This window comes from Berghia stephanieae, chromosome 3, assembly GCF_034508935.2.
Source record: "Berghia stephanieae isolate SIO BIC M18660-M18661 chromosome 3, UCSD_Bste_1.3, whole genome shotgun sequence".
NCBI lineage: Eukaryota > Metazoa > Mollusca > Gastropoda > Nudibranchia > Aeolidiidae > Berghia > Berghia stephanieae.
Window position 1 is genome coordinate 24,343,247 of NC_088362.1, and position 22,672 is coordinate 24,365,918.

General features: G+C 36.5%; 1 protein-coding gene across 15 annotated transcripts in view; it reads left to right on the forward strand.

Annotated features, from left to right (window-relative positions):
* The window catches only part of LOC144967404 (intermembrane lipid transfer protein VPS13A-like), a 162,796-nt gene that overhangs the window by 73,537 nt on the left and 66,587 nt on the right, over positions 1-22,672 (forward strand). For 6 of the 15 annotated variants that reach the window (XM_078904553.1, XM_078904559.1, XM_078904556.1 and 3 more), the window contains 14 exons: positions 970-1,190; positions 2,154-2,301; positions 2,606-2,690; positions 3,302-3,498; positions 3,920-4,071; positions 5,029-5,120; positions 5,909-6,267; positions 6,994-7,113; positions 7,719-7,877; positions 9,308-9,410; positions 9,662-9,834; positions 10,301-10,429; positions 11,562-11,778; positions 14,713-14,922. In XM_078904553.1, the coding sequence (XP_078760679.1) occupies positions 970-1,190; positions 2,154-2,301; positions 2,606-2,690; positions 3,302-3,498; positions 3,920-4,071; positions 5,029-5,120; positions 5,909-6,267; positions 6,994-7,113; positions 7,719-7,877; positions 9,308-9,410; positions 9,662-9,834; positions 10,301-10,429; positions 11,562-11,778; positions 14,713-14,922 (2,365 nt within the window). Of the gene's footprint in view, positions 1-969; positions 1,191-2,153; positions 2,302-2,605; positions 2,691-3,301; positions 3,499-3,919; positions 4,072-5,028; positions 5,121-5,908; positions 6,268-6,993; positions 7,114-7,718; positions 7,878-9,307; positions 9,411-9,661; positions 9,835-10,300; positions 10,430-11,561; positions 11,779-14,712; positions 14,923-16,631; positions 16,725-22,107; positions 22,300-22,672 lie in introns of all 15 variants that reach the window. The other 9 variants (XM_078904561.1, XM_078904562.1, XM_078904563.1 and 6 more) reach the window with 3 other exon arrangements.

Below are 22,672 nucleotides of genomic sequence, written 5' to 3' on the forward strand. Positions count from 1 at the left end.
GATATTGCGCTATATAAAAGCTCCATTTTAAAAAAATAATTTTATTTTTTAAAATTCTGTCATTGTATCAGATATGTGACAAAATGTCTCCAAACGGGATTATGTCAGGATGACTTTGATCTTGAAAAGTGAATTTAGAATGAACATGATAAGAAATATGAACTTTGGGTGTTTTTCTATGTAAGAAATTTGTATTTCTTCATCACTGTGTAGAATAGAAATTAACCCCAAGTTTCATACTTGTTGCTAACAATTTGATTTCAAGTATTTAGTTTATCCTGACATAAAAGCTCTTTGGGATGGGAGGGAACATATTGTTGTAGTAGACTTTCTATTTTCTGATCCACCAGTCCACACTTTTATGATGGGGTGTTGAACTAGAAGTCAAGCATTGGAACTCATGAGTTAATCCTAAATGACTCTTGATCACATTGTCTGCGGCTACTTGGTCTTGTGGTATGACACTCGCCTTTGGATCAGAGGGTCCAGAGTTTGAGTCCTGCTTTGAGCCGTGCATAGTTTAGTTCTTGGAAAAAGGTTCTTTACTCACATTCTCCTGTATAAAAGGAGTACCTGGCCTTTAAGAGCACTGTCTCTGTCGAAAAAAATGTGCTATTTCCTAACAGGTGTCGTGTCTCATTGTACATGATTAAGTATTGCTATTGGCTAGGGATCCCTTGTAAAACGCTTTGAGGATGTTCATTGAATATTGTGCTATATAAATGCTCTATTTTTTTTTTCAATAGTTTAAAAAAATTTAGATTCCTAGTTAAAATAATCCATCCCTACATGAAGATCTTGTGAGTTTAATGGTGATTTTAAAAGCTACCATAACATTAGTTCCGATATTCAAAGATTATTTTTTAAAAACTGTCCTATTGTTTGATTTTAAAATTATATTGTAAAGATACTTGCTTCTGATATATGTATTAAATTTTGATTCCATAATGTGATCTATTTTTATAACAGGTGAATACAATCGACCAACAGAATCTTCGGGTCAAGCTGGAACTAGATTTAAGAGCTCCCACCCTACTCTTCCCACATGACTCCAAATCTACCGAGATGATTTTGGTTCATCTGGGGAATCTCCGAGTCCTGAGCTCGTTCATCACCAATCAACTGACAACCGACAGACAACAACAGTGGCAGATCATCAATGTAAATCTAAACCACATGCAGATACAAAGGTGAAGGTTTTTTCTGTGTTTTAACTATTGGGACAATAGCTAAGTTGGTAGAGCACTCGCTTCATGCCCAAAGGGACCCAGATCGATTCCAGGTGAAGTCAAGATTTTTTTCTGACCCCCCCCCCCCCCCCCCTGTGCTGTGCAACCAGCTGTGATTGGGTAGCTGAGTCTATTAGGTCTGGTGGATATTACTTTGCACTGTGCGGGTAGCACGCAATTGCTATTGTCCATTTAATGTTATAGAAACTGGGATAGTGAGCGTGGCTCAGCAGTATGGTCTTTGCTTCTTACCCAAAAAGTACAGAGTTCGACTTTCCGAATGTATAGTTCCTTTGTTTGAGAGTTGATATATTTTCCTTGTTAATCATTTCTTTGTTATGTACTATTATAGTTTTTGCTTTGAATATATGGAATGCATTTTATGAGCATTTGAGTTTATCACTCATAGCGGGATCCTTTGCTTATGCCTGGATAGGACTTCACAGTAATGTCAAAATTGGCACATTGATTAGATTGCTTGTAAATCCTCTGTTCCCTATATGAACTATTCCCCTTTGTCTAACATTTTCTTTGGTACTTTTAACTTCAGATCCTCATTTTCCTTATTACTGGCACTGAAATGACCTTAAAGTGTCACTAGCTCATTAAAACCCCTAAAACCAGACAAAACATTGTTTGTCCGAGCAGGTTTCAGGGTGTGTCACAAATCCTAGTCTGGTCAAAAATGGACTGGTTAATTATAGTCTGTGGTCCTTCTTTAAATGTACTACTGTTCCTTGTTACCATGTATTCATATTACCAAAAACTAGAGGTGCCTCTCTCTCTCTCTCTCTATCTCTCTCTCTCTCTCTCTCTCACTCCATCCCTCTCTCTCCCCCACTCTAGCTCACACATAATATTTAGAACAACATTCTGGCATGCACACCATTTTTTATGATGATTTTTATTCATTAATCCACACAGGGTGACTTTGAACCTTGTGGAAGACACATCAGAAATTCTCCACACCATCCTGGAACCGTTGAGCTTTAAGGCAGAGATTAAACTCGCTATGAAACCTTTTGTCTCTGATTTAAGATTCGACTTGTCTGGACATCTGGAAAAAGTCAAAGTTAGTATTACACTGTTTGGTGTTTCCATGGTCACAGGGAAATGTACATAGTAATCTGTTCTCAACAATCATTATCAGTATTTGAAAAGGCAATCTACCAAGTAGCCATTGATTTCAGAAGCACTATTATTATTATTATTATTATTATTATTATTATTATTATTATTATTATTATTATTATTATTATTATTATTATTATTATTATTATTATTATTATTTTTAGTATTATTATCATTACCATCAAGAAGATAATCACAAATCATAATCCAATTTTAAATGTTTCTCTTGTGATTTTTTTTTCTAGATGTATGTCCTCCAGAAAGACATCCAGCTATTGCTGGGTATTTACATGTACAATCTGACAGAAGGATCTCCTCCTCCCACTCCAGGTATTGATGCTATGTGCTTAGTTAAATTACTCACAACATCCACCAGCCGGATACAACGTACCAACACACAAAATCTATGTGTAACCTTAAACATTTATATTCTGATTGATACAATTTTATGGGCCGCATCTGTCTGCTGTCTTATGACAATGCGGTTTTATATTGAATCCTCTTTATAACAACCCATAACACAATCTTTTGACTATAAATGGAATTCACACTCATCAGTTTTTGGCCCCACTCTGAAAAAGGACAAACAAAAACATGTATTTAAAATTTTGGTAAATAAATATCATCTTTCAAATATTAGACATAAAATCAGATTGACTTAAGACCAAATTGACATAAATCCAAATTGGCACGAAACCAAATTAACATGAAACCAAATTGACATAAAACCCAATTGACATGAAACTAAATTGACATAAAACCCAATTGACATAAAACCAAATTGACATGAAACCAAATTGACATAAAACCGAATTGACCACAAACCAATAAAACCATATTGACAACAAATCAATAAAACCATATTGATATAAAACCAGATTGACACTCTGGGACACAATTGAAGTTGCTGATAATGATTTTCCATTCTGGTTTCTTTCCAGACATCTTTGAATCTCCGACACTCCAAGACATTCAGGTAGAGACCCACCGAGTGGATGGTCCATCCTACACAACACCAGACAATTTACAGGTCACTGTATCCCCTGCCCCTTCTCAACCAGAACAGAAAAGTCAGACCTCAGTTTTACTCAAGCTGGAGGGAATGTCCTTGACTCTCCTTACTGACAACGGGAAAGAGGTTGGTGTTTTGTTTTGATCATCATCACAATCATCATCCTCATCATCATCATCATCATCATCATCATCATCATCATCATCATCATCATCATCATCACCATCATCATCAGTTCTGTGGTAACCAGGAGAATGGGGACCAGTCCACTGTTCACATAGGTTTAATGATATATACTTTTTTATTTTTTTTTTTTTTAATGTCCCTGTTTTTTAATATCTTCTGGGTGTTAAGTATTAATTATTATTATTACTTTGAACAACATGGGTGATTCCTGTTGATATCGGACTTTTGTTTAATGGATTGTCTATAGTCCTTGACACAATGTCTAGGCAATGACATTCTGCGATGCCATGCGGAAGGGCATCATTTTAAAAAAATGTATTGTATTGTGTGATATAACATAAAATGATTGTTTCCAACCCAGTTTGCCACCAAGACAGATCTATGCTTGATGGATATGTCCAAGATCAGTGTGACTGGAGCTTTCCACAGTGATGGCGACATCAAAATCAACCTGGCCCTCTATGAATTGTCCATAGAAGACATTAGACCTGATAGTGATTTGGCAGTGAAAAGGTACACTTAATACTGGGAATGCTGTGTATATAAAAAACTAAACTAAAGACACAAAAATAACTCGATGTTTTATATATGACAATATCCACTTAACATGCTCAAATCACTTTTCAAGAAGTCCCAAGCCAACATTAACACTTGGCTTGTATGACGAGACATGCTGCTTGTAAGATGATTTTACATTTTTACTTGATTCATATTGGTCACATACTCATTTTACACGGAGTGCAGTGAGAGGATGTGAGTACAAAACTTTTTCCATTATCTCAACTTTGCACCGCATAGAGCAGGAATCGACCCAGTTTGACTTGTAATGTCATTACCACAAGATGACAAAGCCATTTGGGACTGTTTTTTTTTTTTTAAGTTAATATATAAAATCGAAAATATCTTCCCTATTTTAACGTAGAAGTCAACCTTAGTAAATATTGGCTGAAGAGTCATAAACAAAAATGAACATAAATATTTCTCTGCAGCGGATTTGGGTTTTAAGTGATGTTTTTGTCTTTGGCTGAAGAAGTGTTTTGAGCCCAAAATGTTCTGTGTGACAGCATGGCTCAGCGGTACAGTCTTTGCTTCATACCCAAAAGGTACTGAATTCAATCACCCGCCTCGTTGTATGGCCTTGAGCAAGTCACCTTGCCTTTTCTCACTTTGTGGTGCTGCACTGCGACTGATGCTTAGGTTATTCCAATCTTTCCTTGGAATAGACCCTAAAGACAAATTTCCCCTTTGGGATGAATAAAGGGACTTTATTTATTATTTATTTATTTATTGTGTTCTTTTTTGAAGCTATTATGTTCTTTTTTGTTTATTACTTTTTACAGTCCACAGCTTTTAGCAGCTTTGTATCATTTCATCCATTGACTACAAAACAAATCCATACCCCTATGCCATACTCCTTCTTATGTCAACTTTACACTTTTGACAATTTATTTGTCATTTTTTTCCCACCAGAGTTCTATTTTGCACCAGGAAGGATGACACGTTTGAGAACTTCCCCTTGCTGTCATTTATCTACAAAGTGTCCAATGATGGGAACCACAAAGGTATTAGAAATTGACAAGTTTGAGAGAAGGCAGTTGGTTAGAAGAAAACCTCAATTACTATTTTTTTAAAAATATATCAATGTTAATAAGACAATGTCCAAAAATGTGTGTATAAAACAGTGCCAGACAGAGCAGAAAGAACAAGATGAAACCATCTAAAAATAAAAAATGAGCCCTTACTTTCTTTCTCTCTGTTTCACAAATGCACAGATAGCAGCAAAGATGGATGATGGAAAAGGCAGGTATATGAAAAGTGTTATGAAAAAGGGGACATTAAACTAGGACAGTTGATTATGATGAACGTTTTGAGAAAATAAATGACTTCAGATGTTTCTTGAAACCGTTTAGCTTAACTAGAGCATTTAAATAGTGCAATATCCACTAAGCATGCTCAATGCGCTTTACAAAGGGTCCCTGACCAACAGCAGCAGAATGAGACATGACGCATGTTAGGTGATATTGCAATTTTTTTCTGACAGAGACAACACTGTTAATAGCCAGGTACTCATTTTACACCTGAGTACAGTGAGAGAATGTGAGTAAGGTGTCTTTTCCAAGGACTCCTCTACGTGCCGAGTCAGGCTTGAACTCGGGACCTTCTGATAAAAATGCGAGTGTCATACCACTAGACTACATAGCTGCACCACCAGACGACATAGCCACTTAAAAAGAGAATTATAGGTCATAGGTTCTCCCAGACATAACAGTACTGGGTTGATATGATATCCTACAAATTAATGTCAATGGTTTGATTTTGCTGTACAATCATTTTCTTTCCATGTCGACAGCTGATCTAATGGTTGAAAAACTCCGGCTCAATGTCCACATTCCGTACATGCTTGCCTTGTACAACTTTTTCAACGGGGCTATGGCCGCTCTCAGCAACCAGTCGTCTACTTTAAACACCATGCCCAACACTAGAAAGTCTTTGAGGCAAGGTATTCCAGAAGCACCAAAATACACCATTATCAATCCCAATGACGTAGAGCCCCCACCTACACCTGAAGTACAAGAACCTGTCACGGCCCCGGCCCCAGCCCCAGCTGCCAAGCCTTTCACTCTGTCAATGTCGGGCAATCTTAAAGAGCCAGAGATAGTTCTGTATGCAGATCCAACCAAACTTGACAGCAGAGTGGCTGTGTTACATGTAAGATTTAATAAAGGCCTTGTCAATACCTTCATTACATGTTGTGATCATCATCATCATCATCATCATCATCATCATCATCATCCTCCTTCTCATCATCATCATCATCATCATCATCATCATCATCATCTTTACCATCATAATTAACAATGTTTTGTTTCTTTCTTTGTCAATTATCAAATAACTTACAGACTTGTTAAATGTCTGATATTTGGCAGGTTTCCGACAATGACATGTGTTTTATTCCTTCAGTCTGATATTGCATTTGAGTACAGACAATGACATGTGTTTTATTCCTTCAGTCTGATATTGCATTTGAGTACAGACAATGACATGTGTTTTATTCCTTCAGTCTGATATTGCATTTGAGTACAGACAATGACATGTGTTTTATTCCTTCAGTCTGATATTGCATTTGAGTACAGACAATGATACTTAGTTGTATTCATTTGATACGACAATGACATGTTTTTATCCTCGTTGATATTGCATTTGAGTACAGACAATGAAATGTGTTTTATTCCTTCAGTCTGATATTGCATTTGAGTACAGACAATGACATGTGTTTTATTCCTTCAGTCTGATATTGCATTTGAGTACAGACAATGAAATGTGTTTTATTCCTTCAGTCTGATATGCCTTTGAGTACAGACAATGAAATTTGTTTTATTCCTTCTGTCTGATGTTGTGTTTGAGTACAGACTATGAATTTGTCTATTCCTACAGTCTGATGTTGCCTTTGAGTACAGCATTGACGACACAAAACAGTTCATAATGGCCAAGGTGACAGATCTACAGCTCATCACTCAAATGAATTTCACAGGCTCCAAAAACGTCAAGAATAAAGTGAGTTTTATTTGTTGTGTTAAAATGGAACTCCAATCTTAAAATAAGATAAATATTTAGTTAGCACAATATGTGCTTTAGAAGGGATCCCCAGCCAACAGCAACACTTTACATGTGGGACGAATCATGATACCTGTAGGCGATATTACAATTTTTTTCTGACAGAAACAACACATTAACAGCCAGCTACTCATTTTACATTTGAGTATGGTGAGAGGATGTGAGTAAAGAGCCTTTACCAAGGACTCAACTATGTAGCGCTCAGAGTGGGACTCAGAGATTTTAGATCCATGGAGCTGGAATTTATCCCAGTTTCTATAGAGTAGAATGGGCAGTAATAACAATTGCTTGCTACCTTTTGGATAGGATGCTTGTCTATCACAAAGTCCTTTTATTCCCAGCTACCCAGTCACTTCGGGGTAGACATGGCGGACAGAAAAAAAAAATCACCCAAGATTGATCCCTATCCCTTTGTGTGTGAAGTGAATGCTATACCAACTGAGGTTCCAGGACACTTGATGTAAATGTAACCCCCCCCCCCCAAACCAAAAGCATTATTTAGTGGATATTGTTCTATTACTCCACCTGTTAATCAATGTTTACAGGTAATTCTCCCATGCCTACTGCAATACAAAATGCGGACCGACTTGAATACAGGAGAAGTTGAGGCATCGGCCAGTATCAGTAGAATCCAGATCTTTCTATGCACCTCTGTCATGCAGCTGATTTGGGATGTATCCACTATGCTGATGGAACCTCAACCTGTAAGTTTTAGGCTGATGTATCTTTTATCACCCAACACATTAAAGCAATATTATGTGCCAGTGGTTTAGATAAACTGGAAAAAAACAAAAACATTTTAATTGAACGTTTTTATAGCGCACTTTCAAAGATTAACCATGCTCAATGCCCTTCATAATGTTTCATTTATTCCCAAATCAGGCCATATGGAACCATATTTCCATTTCATACAGTATCAGTCACCTGTTAGGCATCCTTTTTGTTCTAAAAATCTTTCAATATCTGTCACTGCTTATTGTCAGGTACTCATTCACACTTGAGTGGGGGTTAATGTGTGTAAAGTGTCTTACCAATGCATTCCAATTAAGTGGCATTCCAACACAAAGTTTAACACTACATATGTGCATTCAAGGTTGCAGATGAAAGAGAACGAGTTACAGTATTTTACGACTAAACATCAAAACGGATAAACCCCCGATAAACCCCTGTCCCGAATACATGCCAAATGATTAGAAAAAACATGGATCCTGTTCTACCATAAACTACAACACGTAACACAATTTTAATCGCCCCAGCTTGCCTCATTAAAAGCAAATAAACCATTACAGTATTACCTGTGTTCTCATTATTTATTTGTTGCTCCACAAGAGGATCAAACGGATACAGTATAACATATTACCATGGGTGTGGAACGATGGTGATAGATTTGATGCCATTAGTAATGGACTTATTCGTTTATTTGAAGACACAAGATGATTCCACTGTTTATTCGGAGACACAGGATGATTTTGATTTCACTGCTGTTCACCTCAATAGGGATATTTATATTTTGATTACTTGAAAGAAAAAAAAAAAGATACTTATAATATTTGTAAAGGGTTGGAATTATTCCAATTAACCAGCATGTCTTCTTATCACAGACAGATCACTCCAATTAAGCCACTATTCCAATAAATCATGGTTTCTTTAGTAGTCCTTCAGAGCCTTTCAGTCCATGGAGCTGGAGTTTATCCCGGCTTCTATAGCGTGAAATGGACAATAGCAATTGTTTGCTACCCTTAGGATAGGACGCTAGTCTATCTCAAAGTACTTTCCACCAAGTCTAACAGACTTAGCTACCCATTCACTGCTGGATGGACAGGGGGGTCAGAAAAAAATCTCGACTGCACCCAGGATCGATCTCGATCCGTTTGTGTGTGAAGCGAGTGCTCTACCAACTGAGCTATCGGGACCTCCTACAGGGTTATAATTATTGGCTTTGACTGTACTAGTTTTATTCACTTAAAACAACATTTGTACATCTAGTGTCCTAAATAACACACAATAAACTCAACCCGAGTAAAGACAGTTTATTTTCTTTCTTTTCACAGTCATGTTTTTTTTAGCTTTCTTGTTTGTTAATAATTGTATTGATTACAATCGTTTCAAGGCCATTTTATCTTGTTGCCATCAGGAATTAGAAAAGAAAAGCTCTACAACAGACCCTGCTGATAAAGACGTCCAAAACCTATGGAATGTGTCAAAAGTCACATCTGAAAGATGGCTGACAGACAGAGGTAAAATATGTTTCTTTATTATATTATTGTTTTCTTAACAGAAAGACAAAGCTTTTTGAATGTTTGAACTGAAAAGAAGATGAATCTTAAATTTAAAAACATGAAAAATAAATATGAACGTTTATATAGCGCATTTCTACTGGAACTTTTTTTTTACTGATGTTGGTGGTTTTATCAAATCTACTAATGTCTTTCTCTCATTTAGCTGATGGCGATTTTATCAAATCTACCAATTCATTTCTCTCATTTAGCTGATGGTGGATTTATCCATCACCTGCGTACAACAGCTTTACCAAAAGAATCCCTTCAGGTTGAGATCAAAGACATCAACCTGTATTTTGAAATTGAAACCAAAGACCTGCATGTCCCAATATTACATTTGCATACCAAACTGGAAGCCAGGATTGAAGAATGGTCCAGAAAGGTTAGTTGACCAATTATCACAACCACCATCACCACCATCTCCTCCACCTTCTCACCCTTCTCCTCCTCTCATCATCATCATCATCATCATCATCATCATCATCATCATCATCATCATCATCATCACCACCACCACCACCACCACCCTCATCATCATCATCATCATCATCATCATCATCATCATCATCATCATCGTCGTCGTCGTCGTCGTCGTCGTCATCATCATCATCATCATCATCATCATCATCATCATCATCATCATCATCATCATCATCATCATCATCATCATCATCATCATCATCATCACAACCACCACCACCACCACCACCACCACCACCACCACCACCACCACCACCAATCACCATCATCCCCACCACCACTACCACTACCATCCCGCCATTATCACTACCACCCATTCAATCCCCAATCATCTCCAAAACCCCTATATATTATCCCTTTGTCACCAGATGCACATAGAGTCAGAGATTCACCTGGAAGTTTTCTACTACAATGAAAAAGTTGGTGTCTGGGAACCTTTGGTGGAACCCATCATGGAGAGAGAGGGTTTCTATAGACCTTGGGAAGTCATTATCAAGGTAAATCACCACTAAAACTTGAGCAATATCCACTAAACAGGCTCAAAGTGCTTTACAAAAGGTCCCTGACCAATAGCAACACTTAGCATGTAGGACGAGACATGATGCCTGCTAGGCAATATTACAATTTTTTCGGACAGAGACAACGCTGTTAGAGGCCAGCTACTCATTTTACACCTGAGTACGGTGAGAGAATGTGAATAAAGAACCTTTTCCAAGGAATCAACATGCGCTGAGCGAGGCTCGAACCCAGGACCTTCCAATCTGAAAGTGAGTGTTGTACTACTAGACCACACACCTGCACCAACCTTAAACTGTAACTCGTCTCATATTTTTAACTATGAATTCAATGTCCAGCATGTCGGACATTCTGACATTAGAATGGTTTGGAGGCAGTGGGCTACTCGTTTTGGTTTAGAGATTCGATTAAGTATGGGATTCACCTTGTCCTCTGATTTGAAAAAAAAAATAAAACAATTGGGATACAGTTTTTATAAACTTAATTTTATAACTTTATTTTTGTTGTGAATGAAAGATATTGTATTTAAGTATGTTAACTTGTATCATCTTTTTAATGGTAGTATCCTTCCCAACTAACATCTAATGTAGTGGCTACCTTGTTGTATCTTATGTTGATGTTGTTTAATAAATATTCCAGTAAAGAATTTGGTTTGTTGATTCTTGGAAATATATATCTAATTAATGAACGATCTAAGAACACAACAATATTATGCAAAATCTTCACCTCTCTAAACTTTTCAACTGAAATTATGGTACCAGTGTTGTCATGGTCTTTGGACCTCTTGTAAAGCGATTTTAGCATATTAAGTGGATATTGTGCTATATAAAATGTTGAGCTTTTTTTAAAAAACAATTAACAACAACAAAATAAGATAAAACAAAAAATGCCTCACAACCCCCCCCCCCCCCCCCCACCAAAAAAAAACCCCAACAAACAAACAAAACAAAACAACCCCCCCCCCAGAAAAAACAAAAAACAAAAAACAAAACAAAAATAACAGACCCTCAAAATGCTCAGAATAACTTCTCGGCAATTAAAAGAATTATCTGGCAATTTTAAGCAGTGTATTTTACATCTGAGTTTCTATTGTATTTGTCTTATGTTGTGTAGGTGGTGAAAGCCCCATCCTTTCCAATGATCTGTATGTATGATGAAAATGACTTGACCATCCCCGAAGAGCTGCAGACTGAAGTACAACAAATGATGCATCGGGCCAGAGTCAAGTCCAGTAGCTCTGAGACAGACGATGCCGAGTCTGAGCTGGACATGACTGTCATCAGAAACAAATCATTGAGGCGTTTGAGGCATGCAAGTGAGCGGAGCTACGGTAAGCCTTTTACTATATTATTATACTAGCATTCTCATTTTACTATAGACAGTAATTGGGTAGCTGGGTCTGTTAAATCTTGCAGAAAGTACATCAATGCTATAGCAACAGGGATAATCTCTGGATCTACAGGCCTTATGGTTGTAAAGGAAAACTTTTAGTCTAGGCTTGAATATTTGGGGTAACTGAAATGGTTGAAACAAGAGAATATATAAAATGTCAATATTTAATAATTTGACGTGTAAAATTAATGTACGCAATAGATTGATACTAGACAGTCTTTTCATTGGCTAAACTTTAGACCATCAACAATTCTAAGATTATCTCAGTCTATACAAGAAAATCTATTACAAGATTAATACAATGTCTAAAACATCATACTATTCATGATAAATAGTTTGGTCAAATCTTTATAATTTTCACATTTTTAAAAACTGTCGTAAAACCTGTACAACCAACTGATTGTTGACAAATTGAGTGTCTGTCCTCAAATCTTGAATTTCTGTTAAACTAGATAATCATAACTCGATGAAAGGAAAAATTCAGAGATGGAAATAAGCTATCACCCTAAGGTTAAATAAGGGAGATAACAATCTGAAAAGGTTTGTGTGAAACAGTGCCAGACAAAGCAGAAAAATAAATCATCCTTAAATAAATCAGCCTGACTGGGCTGTTCCCAAGTCAAGCTTCAGCTACCATCTCTAAGGTAGAGGTCGACTAGAAATGGTTCGCAACTTTTCTCTGTTAGCTATTTTAAGCTGCAGAGTCCACTCCAACCTTTCACATCATCCATCCATGTTCTTGGTGATCTGCCCTATGACCTCCTGCCTTCAACTTTGCCCTCTAAAATGTCGTTCATTTAAATTTTCTTAACTTTGTTGTGTGGAGCCCAAGTCAAGAAAGGCAAATTTTGGGGATGATTGTCTCTTGTATTTTTCTTTCTGCTTTGTCTGGCACTGTTTCATATCATCGTGGGCTGTTATTGTATTCTAATTTAATCATGAGGACACTAATTAGAAAACATATTAGACAGTGTGATGTAACGATGCAATGAATAATGTTTATTCATGAATTAAAACCAGTTTTTAATGAGCGACACTAACACACACACACACACACACACACATACACATATATATTTGATGAGAACTCACTTTGTTGTTGTTTAATCCCCAACACTAATGTCTAACAAAATTAAAATCACAAAATGAATGGAGCACACTCTATATCATGTGCATGTCTTACACCCAGTATATTTACAAGTAATTTTATTAAATCTTCTATGATTCTTCAGTCTAAATGAAACAACTCTATAAAGATAACTAAACAAACAAAAAACAAAAAAATAAATATCAGACCTGTGTTGCCAATTAGGAACATTAATTTTACCCTGACTAAACTCATTTTTTAAGAATAGCAAGATTTTAGAATTTTACATTAAATATGGCAAACTAGCAACCCTGAATCAGATTGTTTCCAATATGATGATAGTTAAATACAGGTGAGTGCATTCAGTGTGTAAGTAACAGATGGTGACAAGGACAGAAGAAAACAAAAAATAAATTATCTATTTATCTCTGAATGAAAGCAAAATATAGTACTTAATACGTTATGAGCCGAAACGAAATATTGGTCAACAACAACGACAACATTTTCACCAAGAGAGCAATGACACTGACGACACTGATCGAAGTGCACATATTTGCAGGTCTGACAACCCAATGGACTTATGGGCCTAGTTTAACATTTTTGTTATGGACAATATTTTGCGTCATTGTTTTTTGAGATTTCCATTACAACAATGAGCCCATAATGAATTGGGTTATCAGACCTGCCAATAAGTGCACATCAGCACTGATGCAATTCAAGGCTTCCATGACTTCTTGTGCTTTAAAATTGAAACTGGAGTCCTTGAAGGTTGAGTTGCATGGATGTTGCTGCTCTCTTAGGGATTCAGTAGTCAGCTCTGATGTCAGGTTAGAGTATCATTGATGCTACCCATTTGTAGCAGGAAAGGCATTGCTAGATGACTGTGTGCTAGTATGCTAGTGTATTTGCTTGCTGACCTCGCTCCCCCTCTCTCTCTCTCTCTCTCTCTATCTATTTATCTATTTATTTATTTATCTATCTATCTTTCTCATTATTTTTTCTTTATTACTTTCATCCATTCATTCTTTCTTTCTTTCTTTTCTTTGTTTCTTCATTCTGATTTACATATGTCTATTTATTTATCTATCTATCTATCTATCTATCTATCTATCTATCTATCTATCTATCTATCTATTTATATCGCGATCTATCTATCTATCTATCTATCTATCTATCTATCTATCTATCTATCTCTATCTATCTATCTATCTATCTCTCTCTCTCTCTCTCTCTCTCTCTCTCTCTCTCTCTCTCATCCATACAATGAGTGTTATATCAATTAAGTTCCGGGATTGACTCCCTAACACCGTGATGTATTTATTTTCTGTTTTCATCTGACATTTGTCTATTCTAATTATTCCTGATCAATATTGCAGGAATTTGACTTGTAACTTTTTACTAAAGCAACATTCAAAGAATCTGTAAAACCTACAAATAACAATATAAATACAAGAGCAACCATCTGTCCACCTGTTTGTCTACAGGCATGGTAAATGCATTATACATTGCACATGTTTCAAGTGTAGTAATTTCTTCAAGATCCATTTCATCATGTATTATTATTATTATTATTATTATTATTATTATTATTATTATTATTATTATTATTATTATTATTATTATTATTATTATATATTATTACTATTATAATCATTATTATTATTACCATTGCTGTTCTTGTTTTTATTATTTAAATTATTATTATTGTTTTTTTTATATTTTTTTAAATTATGCTGTGGAAACCATTCTTTGACATTGGCTGTGTTATTCCTTGGTCTAACATAGACTCCAGCAGACACAGTAGTGTACAGGGAGAATCCGACTCGGAACCAGACGGTTTTATCTCCAGTATGACCAGCAAACTGGGCAGTATCTTCTCCAGCGATAGCAGCGACGCAGACGTCAGTGAGACGGAAGACAATGATGAGAATATAGACTTGTCCCTGGACAAGCCCGTCTTCCTTACGTCTCGGGGTCCTGTCCACATGTCTGCTGGTTGGAGTTGTTCATTCTTCACGTTGTTTTTAATGTCCTTTTAAAAAAAATTTTTTGGCGTTGTTTTCCCTTTCAGTTGGAATGTTAATCTTTGTGGGTTGTTTTTTTTTTTTTAGTTTCAAAATGTATATATATATGTTTATAGTTGGGAGCAACTATAAATTCTTAGTGTTTCATAACATTGTAAACATGACTTGTGGCTTTGGTGAAAGGCCATATTATTATTTAAGTCAAAGTGATAGTAAGCTGCTAGGAGCTGTGGACTGTAAAAAGTAAGAAGCAAAAATGAATATAACAACTTCATAAAAGAACAAAATACCAAACACAAAACATTTCGGGCTCAAAACCCTTTTCAGCCAACAACAAAATACAATGAAAACATAAATACATTACTTGAAAACCAGATCATTTATATAAGACAACAAATGATATTATGATAAAAGAACCTTTCATTCTATGCATTTAATTTTTATGTTTTAAAAAAAATGTAAAGATCATACACAAAAAGTGTGTTTGAACTGTTATGAAATTACGTTACTCCTGACTATATATATATATATATATATATATATATATATATATATATATATATATATATATATATATCACTTGGATTATTTCTAAAGTTTTTTTCCATGTTACAAATCTGTGGTAGTTCCTTCCATGTTCCCTTGTGTTCTTGACAAGGTTGTTTGAATTCCTTGTCATATATTTTGGTGTCACTTCTGATTGTGCTGGATGTTGTGTTTTATAGAATCTGTTCAAAATCTGTCGTTTTCAACTCTAGGTGGTTACCAAAGACTTTCACAGCCATGCACAACACTATATAATAACTGAATAGAACAGCAGTGTTTTAATATTTAAAGCCCCCAGCTATAACAACCCTTTAATCCCAAACAAGGAAGTCAATCGAAACATCCACCAGTTGGATATAACGAACCAACACACAAAACTATGTGTAACCTTAAACATTTATAATCTGATTAATATAATTCCGTGAGAACTTCTCGTAAAAATGACCAGTCAAAAGACAATAAAAAGTGCTCAGTAATGTCAATTTCGTTCCTTCTATACCTGTTAATTCTCTTTTTCGTCATTCGGAAAATATGGCCATTTTTTGGGTCATTTATTAGCAAGTGGGAGAGGAACCGACTTTTCTTCTGTGCATTTTAGAACAATACCATGAAGTGTTATGGAAGTCAAGCTTTTCCCTGATTATTCAAATGTGCCTAGTAGATTGCAAGAGAGTGATAGTGATAAACTTATTTTCTATTTAGATGTGACTTAGCACGTTTTGAAAGTCACTCCATCAAATACAATTAACCAGTTAACTGCCGTATCTAAAAATATGGCCTGAAAACTTGCCCTTCAAATATCGATCAATTTAAATGACCCTCATCTTGGTAAAAGCTTTCAAACCTGGGACTTTAAGGAAGACCTTGCCAGGTCTTAAGTTTGAGTTTTTGCCAAGATGAGGATTATTTAAATCAATCAATATTTTGCCAAAATAATAAATACATGTCTTTCCATAGTTGACTAGCAGTTGACTGTTTAAAGTCCCTACAGATTATTTCAATGATATTTCTGCTTCAGGCTAGAAATATCTGACAGGCTACAAATGCCTGACCCACGTTTCAAGTCTTTTAAAAAGTTTCCTTTATTTATGTTTTTCTGTGTTTCTTGTGTTATTTTTTTGATTTTGATTTCAGATTTTCGTCGAGTTCCAATTTCTTCTCAAACTACCACCACACCTGCTTCCTCTGTGAAACAGAAACTAAAACGATGTCTCTGTTGTTGTTCTAGTATGTCTAATGTATAGTTTTCAAGCATGCTTAGTCTATGTTGGGTTTTTTTCCCCTTTCTTTTTTTTCTTTCTTAGATAGAAGAATGTTGCATGCTTCCTCCCCCCCCCCCCACCCCCCTCTCGCCCACTTGTCCCTACTTAAATTTTTATTTTATTAGAAGACACTTAATCTAAAACTAAAACTTCACCAATACATTTCAGCTGTATACAAGGACACCATTACAATTCATAATGCATTGTATTGACTAACACCAAAGCATGTGTTTGGAGTAACGGATTCAAACATTCTATTATTCCATCCATTATGACATCCTATGTCATTGTTACCAGTCATCTCATTATGGTGTGATTTCAGCATGGACTGGATAATGAAAAATTTAATTTTAAACTGAGCATAAAGCATTTGAGCTTAAATAAATTTGAGGTGTTCCAGGGAAGTGGTCCACATGTTGTATTTTCACGGCTTCCAATCATCTGTATTTTTACAGAAATCCACATTGTCCATATCTTGGGTAAGGGGTGGGGGGCGCCTGCCAAAAATGTTAAGACTTTTTGATTGGGGAGTTGAATCTGTTAGATCTGGTGGAAAGTATTTTGCGATAGACTAGCATCCAATTCAAATGGTAGAGCAATTGCTATCGTCCATTTTACGCTATAGAAACAAGTATAAAGTCTGGCTCCATGGGCCTGGTGGCTGTAAAGGACTACTTATTTTATTATATTATAATGAAATTCCAATTTTCATCAGAAAGTCCCACAACACATACCTGCCTACTTTTACTGATCGTCCATAATTCTTACGGAAATTAGGTAACAATTTCGGACATACGGAAATGGAAGAAATATTACGGATTTTGATTTCACAGCAATTTGGTCGTAGTGTTGGAGAAACATTTTTTTTTCTTTTAAGTTCCCGCAGTTATCAAAAAAGAAAAAAAAAAGTTCCCTTAAAGTTTAAAATCTACTGCTCAGTTCACGCCCATGGTTAGCTTAGTCGATTGCCAGCTCGTAATGGTGGAGGTCAACAACATTTATTTTACGTATTTGATACACAGTATTTTAAAATTTTGTTGTTGTTGTTGTTGTTAATTGGTGGAGTATTACTAAATTTGTACCATTTATTACTGATGAATTTTGTGTTGTCTACTGATTTTGAAATGTTCAAGTAGACAGGAATGACAACACTTTCATTTGCCGTACCTCAAAAGTACTTCCATTGTCGTGTGGACCATTTCCCTAGACAGAGTACCTGACAATTAAAGTCATTAAGGCCAGTGAGTTTTGCTTCCTTAACCTCCAGTTTCCCATTTTGTATTTTGATTTTTACTCCAGTTTTCTTCATCTAGTTAATTCTGACGTAATACACAAATTGACGAAATGAGTTCTAATTTCTGATTCATACTTGTATCCATACTACAGACCTGCCAACTATTACAAAAGAAAAATTCGTGAATTACGAAAATTTGGCTCCAATTTCTGAAGTTCATGGCGTCTCTTAGTCATTAAAACAAATTGAAAATAAAGGTTGATGCCAGACTACATAATTTTAAGGATTTGGAAGTGTTATTAAATCCTTGTGAGGGTAAATTGTTGGTTTTTAAAGGTAACTATAGTGACCACAATTTTTTTTTCTCCTAAAAATTACGAATTTTTATGTTTTCAAGTAGGCAGGCCTGATACTACAGTTAACACAGTCACCAAGACAATGCACTTGAATTATGGATATATAACATGTTTTCCTCATTTACTCACCATGTTTATTTTGTATGTAACCAATGGTAGTCTGTGGCTAAGGGGTACACTGTCTCCTCTCTGCACAAAATTCAGGCAATTTTAAGTGTGGTCACTAGCTAGATGAATCTTCTTCTTCTTCTAGGTTCCATGCCTGGTCCAGGCTTCGGATACTGCATGAATTATCTCTCTCCATTCCTCCCTGTCTCTTGCCTTTTCAAACAGCTCTTGGATTGTTAGGCTGGTGAAGCCCTTCAGTTGGTCTATGAGTGTTTTTCTTTGTCTCCCCCGGGCGCGTTTACCAGGTATTTTTCCACAACTTGCCAGGTATTCATTCTTATCTTTCCTTACTATGTGTCCGAAAAAGGATAGTTGTCGATCCACTATTAAGGGCATTAGTTTCCTTTGTTGGTATGTTTGTTTTAGCACTTCTTCGTTCGTTTTGTGTGCAGTATACGATATTCTCTGCATCCTTCTCAAGCACCACATTTCAAAAGCTTCAATGTTCTTTTGTGTTTCTGCATTTGTAGTCCAGCTTTCGCATCCGTATAACAAGATTGGCCACACGTAGCACTTCAAGACTCGGAATCTAATCCCGAACGACATCTGTTTGTTTTTCAAAATGTTTCCCAGGTCCATGAAGGCCTGTTTGGCTTGAGTTATTCTTGCTCGTATGTCTCGGTTACATCTTCCATCTGTTGTCACTATTGAACCTAGGTATTTAAAACTTTCTACGTTGGTAAGTTGCTCGCTGTGAATCGTTATATTGCAGGTGTTGTTGTTTTCGGGGTTTTTCTGTATTACCATGCATTCCGTTTTGGTGATATTCACTTCCATTCCCTTGGCTTCACTATCTACTACCACTTTGTCAACAATCTTTTGAAGTTGGATTTCTGATGTTGCAATGAGTACCGTATCGTCTGCGTATCTTATATTATTTATGTTGTGACCTCCCACTTTTATTCCCTCCATATTATTTATGCCCCTCATGATTGTTTCTTGGTATAGATTAAACAGATCTGGTGAGGCAACACACCCTTGACGGACTCCTTTCTTAATAGGAATGGAATTTCCTGTAGAGTTTCCGATTTTGATAGATGCCTGCTGGGTGTAGTATAATGTTTGCATGAGTCTGAGGTCTTTCTCATCAGCGCCAATGGAGTGCAGTTGTTTTAGTATTTCTTCGTGGCATACTCTATCAAAAGCTTTTTTGTAGTCGACAAAACAGAGGTATAGTGGGGTCTGAACCTGTATAGCTCTTTCACTTAAAACACGGAGGAGGTATATTGCGTTCCTTGTCCCTCTGTCAGGTTGGAATCCATATTGTTCTTCTGCGATTTCGGGGTTAATCTTATTCCTTAGCCTGTTGATAATTATACGCAACAGTATTTTGTTGATGTGGCTTATTAAACTTATAGTTCTAAAATTTTCGCATCTGACTGCACCTGCTTTCTTTGGTATTGCTATAAAAATAGAGTTACAGAGATCTTCTGGAATTTTCCCAGTATTGTATATATTGTTGAATAATATATGAAGTTCATCAATTGCCAGATCTCCTAGGCTTTTTAATACCTCTACAGATATTTCATCAGGGCCTGTTGCTTTACCATCCCTCATTCGTTCCATGGCATGTTCAATTTCACTTTTGGTGATGTTTGGTCCGCTTAATGGTTCTTTGAATTTCAGTGGTGGTTCATTTCTATTTGGATCATTGTACAGTTCGCCTATGTATTCTACCCATCGGCTTTCTATATGTTGTTCTTCAAATAGCAGTTCCCCTTGTTTGTTTTGGATACAACTTCCTGCTGCTTTGCTTTTCCTTTTCCCTGATAGTTCTTTTATTCTTTGGTGAGCTTGTTGGGGGTTGGGTTTGTATTCTCTTTCGATTTCGCAGCATTTCCAGTCTAGATAGTTCTCGTGTGCCTCGATGCATTTGGATTTAATGTGGTTGTTCAATGTTTGGTATTCTGCAGACCCTCTGTTGCATTTTCGTCTTTCTTCAAATAGGTTTAGAATTTCATTTGTCATCCATTCCTTTTTGCTGTTTATTTGAGCTATTGGTAAATGCTTTTCTGCAGTTGCTTTGACACACTTTTGGAATATATCAAATTGTTTTTCACATTTTTCATTATCAGGTTCACTTTGGCTTTGTATCATGAGTGCATTTTCAAATTCTTCTCTCATTTTTGTTTGTATGCCATTGTCTTTGCATAACCAGTAATCCCTCTTTATTCTACCAGCTGTTCTCTGAATAGCTTTAAACTTTATCCTTATTGTACAAACAACTGGGACATGGTCACTGTCTACATCGGCGCCTGGGTAGGTTTTGCAATTTAATATGCCATTTCTGAATCTTGATGATACTGCTATAAAGTCTATCTGGTTCCTTGCTCTGTCCCCTGGTGATTGCCATGTCCAGGTTCTTCTTGGGTGTTGTTGAAACCAGGTGTTTGAAATCATTAATTTATTTGTTCTACACCAATCTGCCCAGATGTTTCCTCGTTCATTTCTGTCTCCGAGTCCATGTGGTCCGATTATGTCACCATCTCTGCCTCTGCCAATCTTAGCATTTAGGTCCCCCATTACCATAAGGACTTCTTGTGATTTACACATTCGTTTTGCTTTGTCTAGTGAATGGTAAAACTCTGTCATATCTGCATCTGTCGCCTCTTCTGTTGGTGCATAAACTTGAATAATATTGGTGTCAACTACAGGTCCTCTTAGCTTAACCAGCAAAACTCTGTCTGAGATTGCTACGTGCCCTTTGTAAAATTTGGTTGATTTTTGGTCTAAGATCATCCCTACTCCTTTTTGGAAAGAGGTTCCACCACTCCATATGATCTTATATGTCATGTTGTTTTCTTGTTTTGACATGGTTCCCTGCTCTTTCCATCTCATCTCTGCCAGGCCAAGAATATTTATTTGGAGCCGTTTCATTTCTTTCAGAATGTTGTTTAGTTTTCCTTTTTGGGCACAGGTCCTGACATTCCATGTCCCAATTTTGGTTTTGTCACATTTGTTAAATTTATTTCGCCTAGTAACTGGCTGACGGTTCGGTGTGACCTGACGAACATCACGCTCCCAACCGAGCGAGGCAGCAGTCTTCCGTGAAAACATGCTCCCCTTTACGCTGTCACCGTTTAACTTTTTGGACTTATTCATGCAGTTAACTCGGCAAAGTTACAAGAATGGTTTGCCATTGCCTATTCTTGTCGCCCTCTGCAGTTGGCCAGCTTGACCTGTTACCGTTCGACACCACGAGGAGGTTGCAGTAGGGCTTGATGATGATCTATCTTTGCAGACTTGGCATCATCCATTTGTCGAACAGCTAGATGAATAACAGAGATTAAATTCCGGTTCTGACCGTGTGTTCTTGGGTAAGGCACTGAACATGCATTACCCCATTCAACTAAGGGGTGAATGAGTACCCAGCTGTAGTTAGTGAAGAATGTTCTAAGTTTTATTTAAAAAAGGATGGCTAACAGGTGACTGGTACTGTATTAAATGAAAATATGGATTCCAAATGGCTTGCTGGGAGAATACATGAAACAATGTGAAGCGCATTGGCATGGTAAATCCGAGGAAATGCACTATATATACGTTGATAATTTAAATATTTTTATTGGAGTTGGATGTGGTATTTCTTACAGCTGCCACTTGTTGGAGACGATGGCGTTTGTGGACAAAGAGACAATGCTACCCATGCAGAAGAAGAGGCTTCTCGAAATTTAGCAGAAAAGCATACCGTTATAAGAGTAAAGTTCGCTTCTCAAGGCGAATTATAGTGCGTGAGGATGAATGGGTTAATCAGGACACTGTGGCCATGAAGAGTGAAGGTTGTGGTAAGGAGTGAATCCTTGACATGGGAAAGTCTTTCCAATTAACCCTTTGTGTACCATCCACACCTTTCTCTCTAAATCACTTTTATAATCAGCTTATCATAGTGGCCAGCTCTTGTGCTGGAGAGTTGAAATACCGCTTTCTATTCTTTATTGGCACATACATCTATTTCATTTATCTTGCTCTGACAACCAGTGTTACAGAAGTTTCTTCAAATCGTTATTGCTCAAAATGAAACATAGATAGTGATGATGAACTCATTACTTGAATATGTATATGAGCTCCTCTCTATATATACAATAGCTCTAGGCACACTAATACTGTATTAATCAATTAAAGCACTTTCTCTCTCTCTCTCTCTCTCTCTCTCTCTCT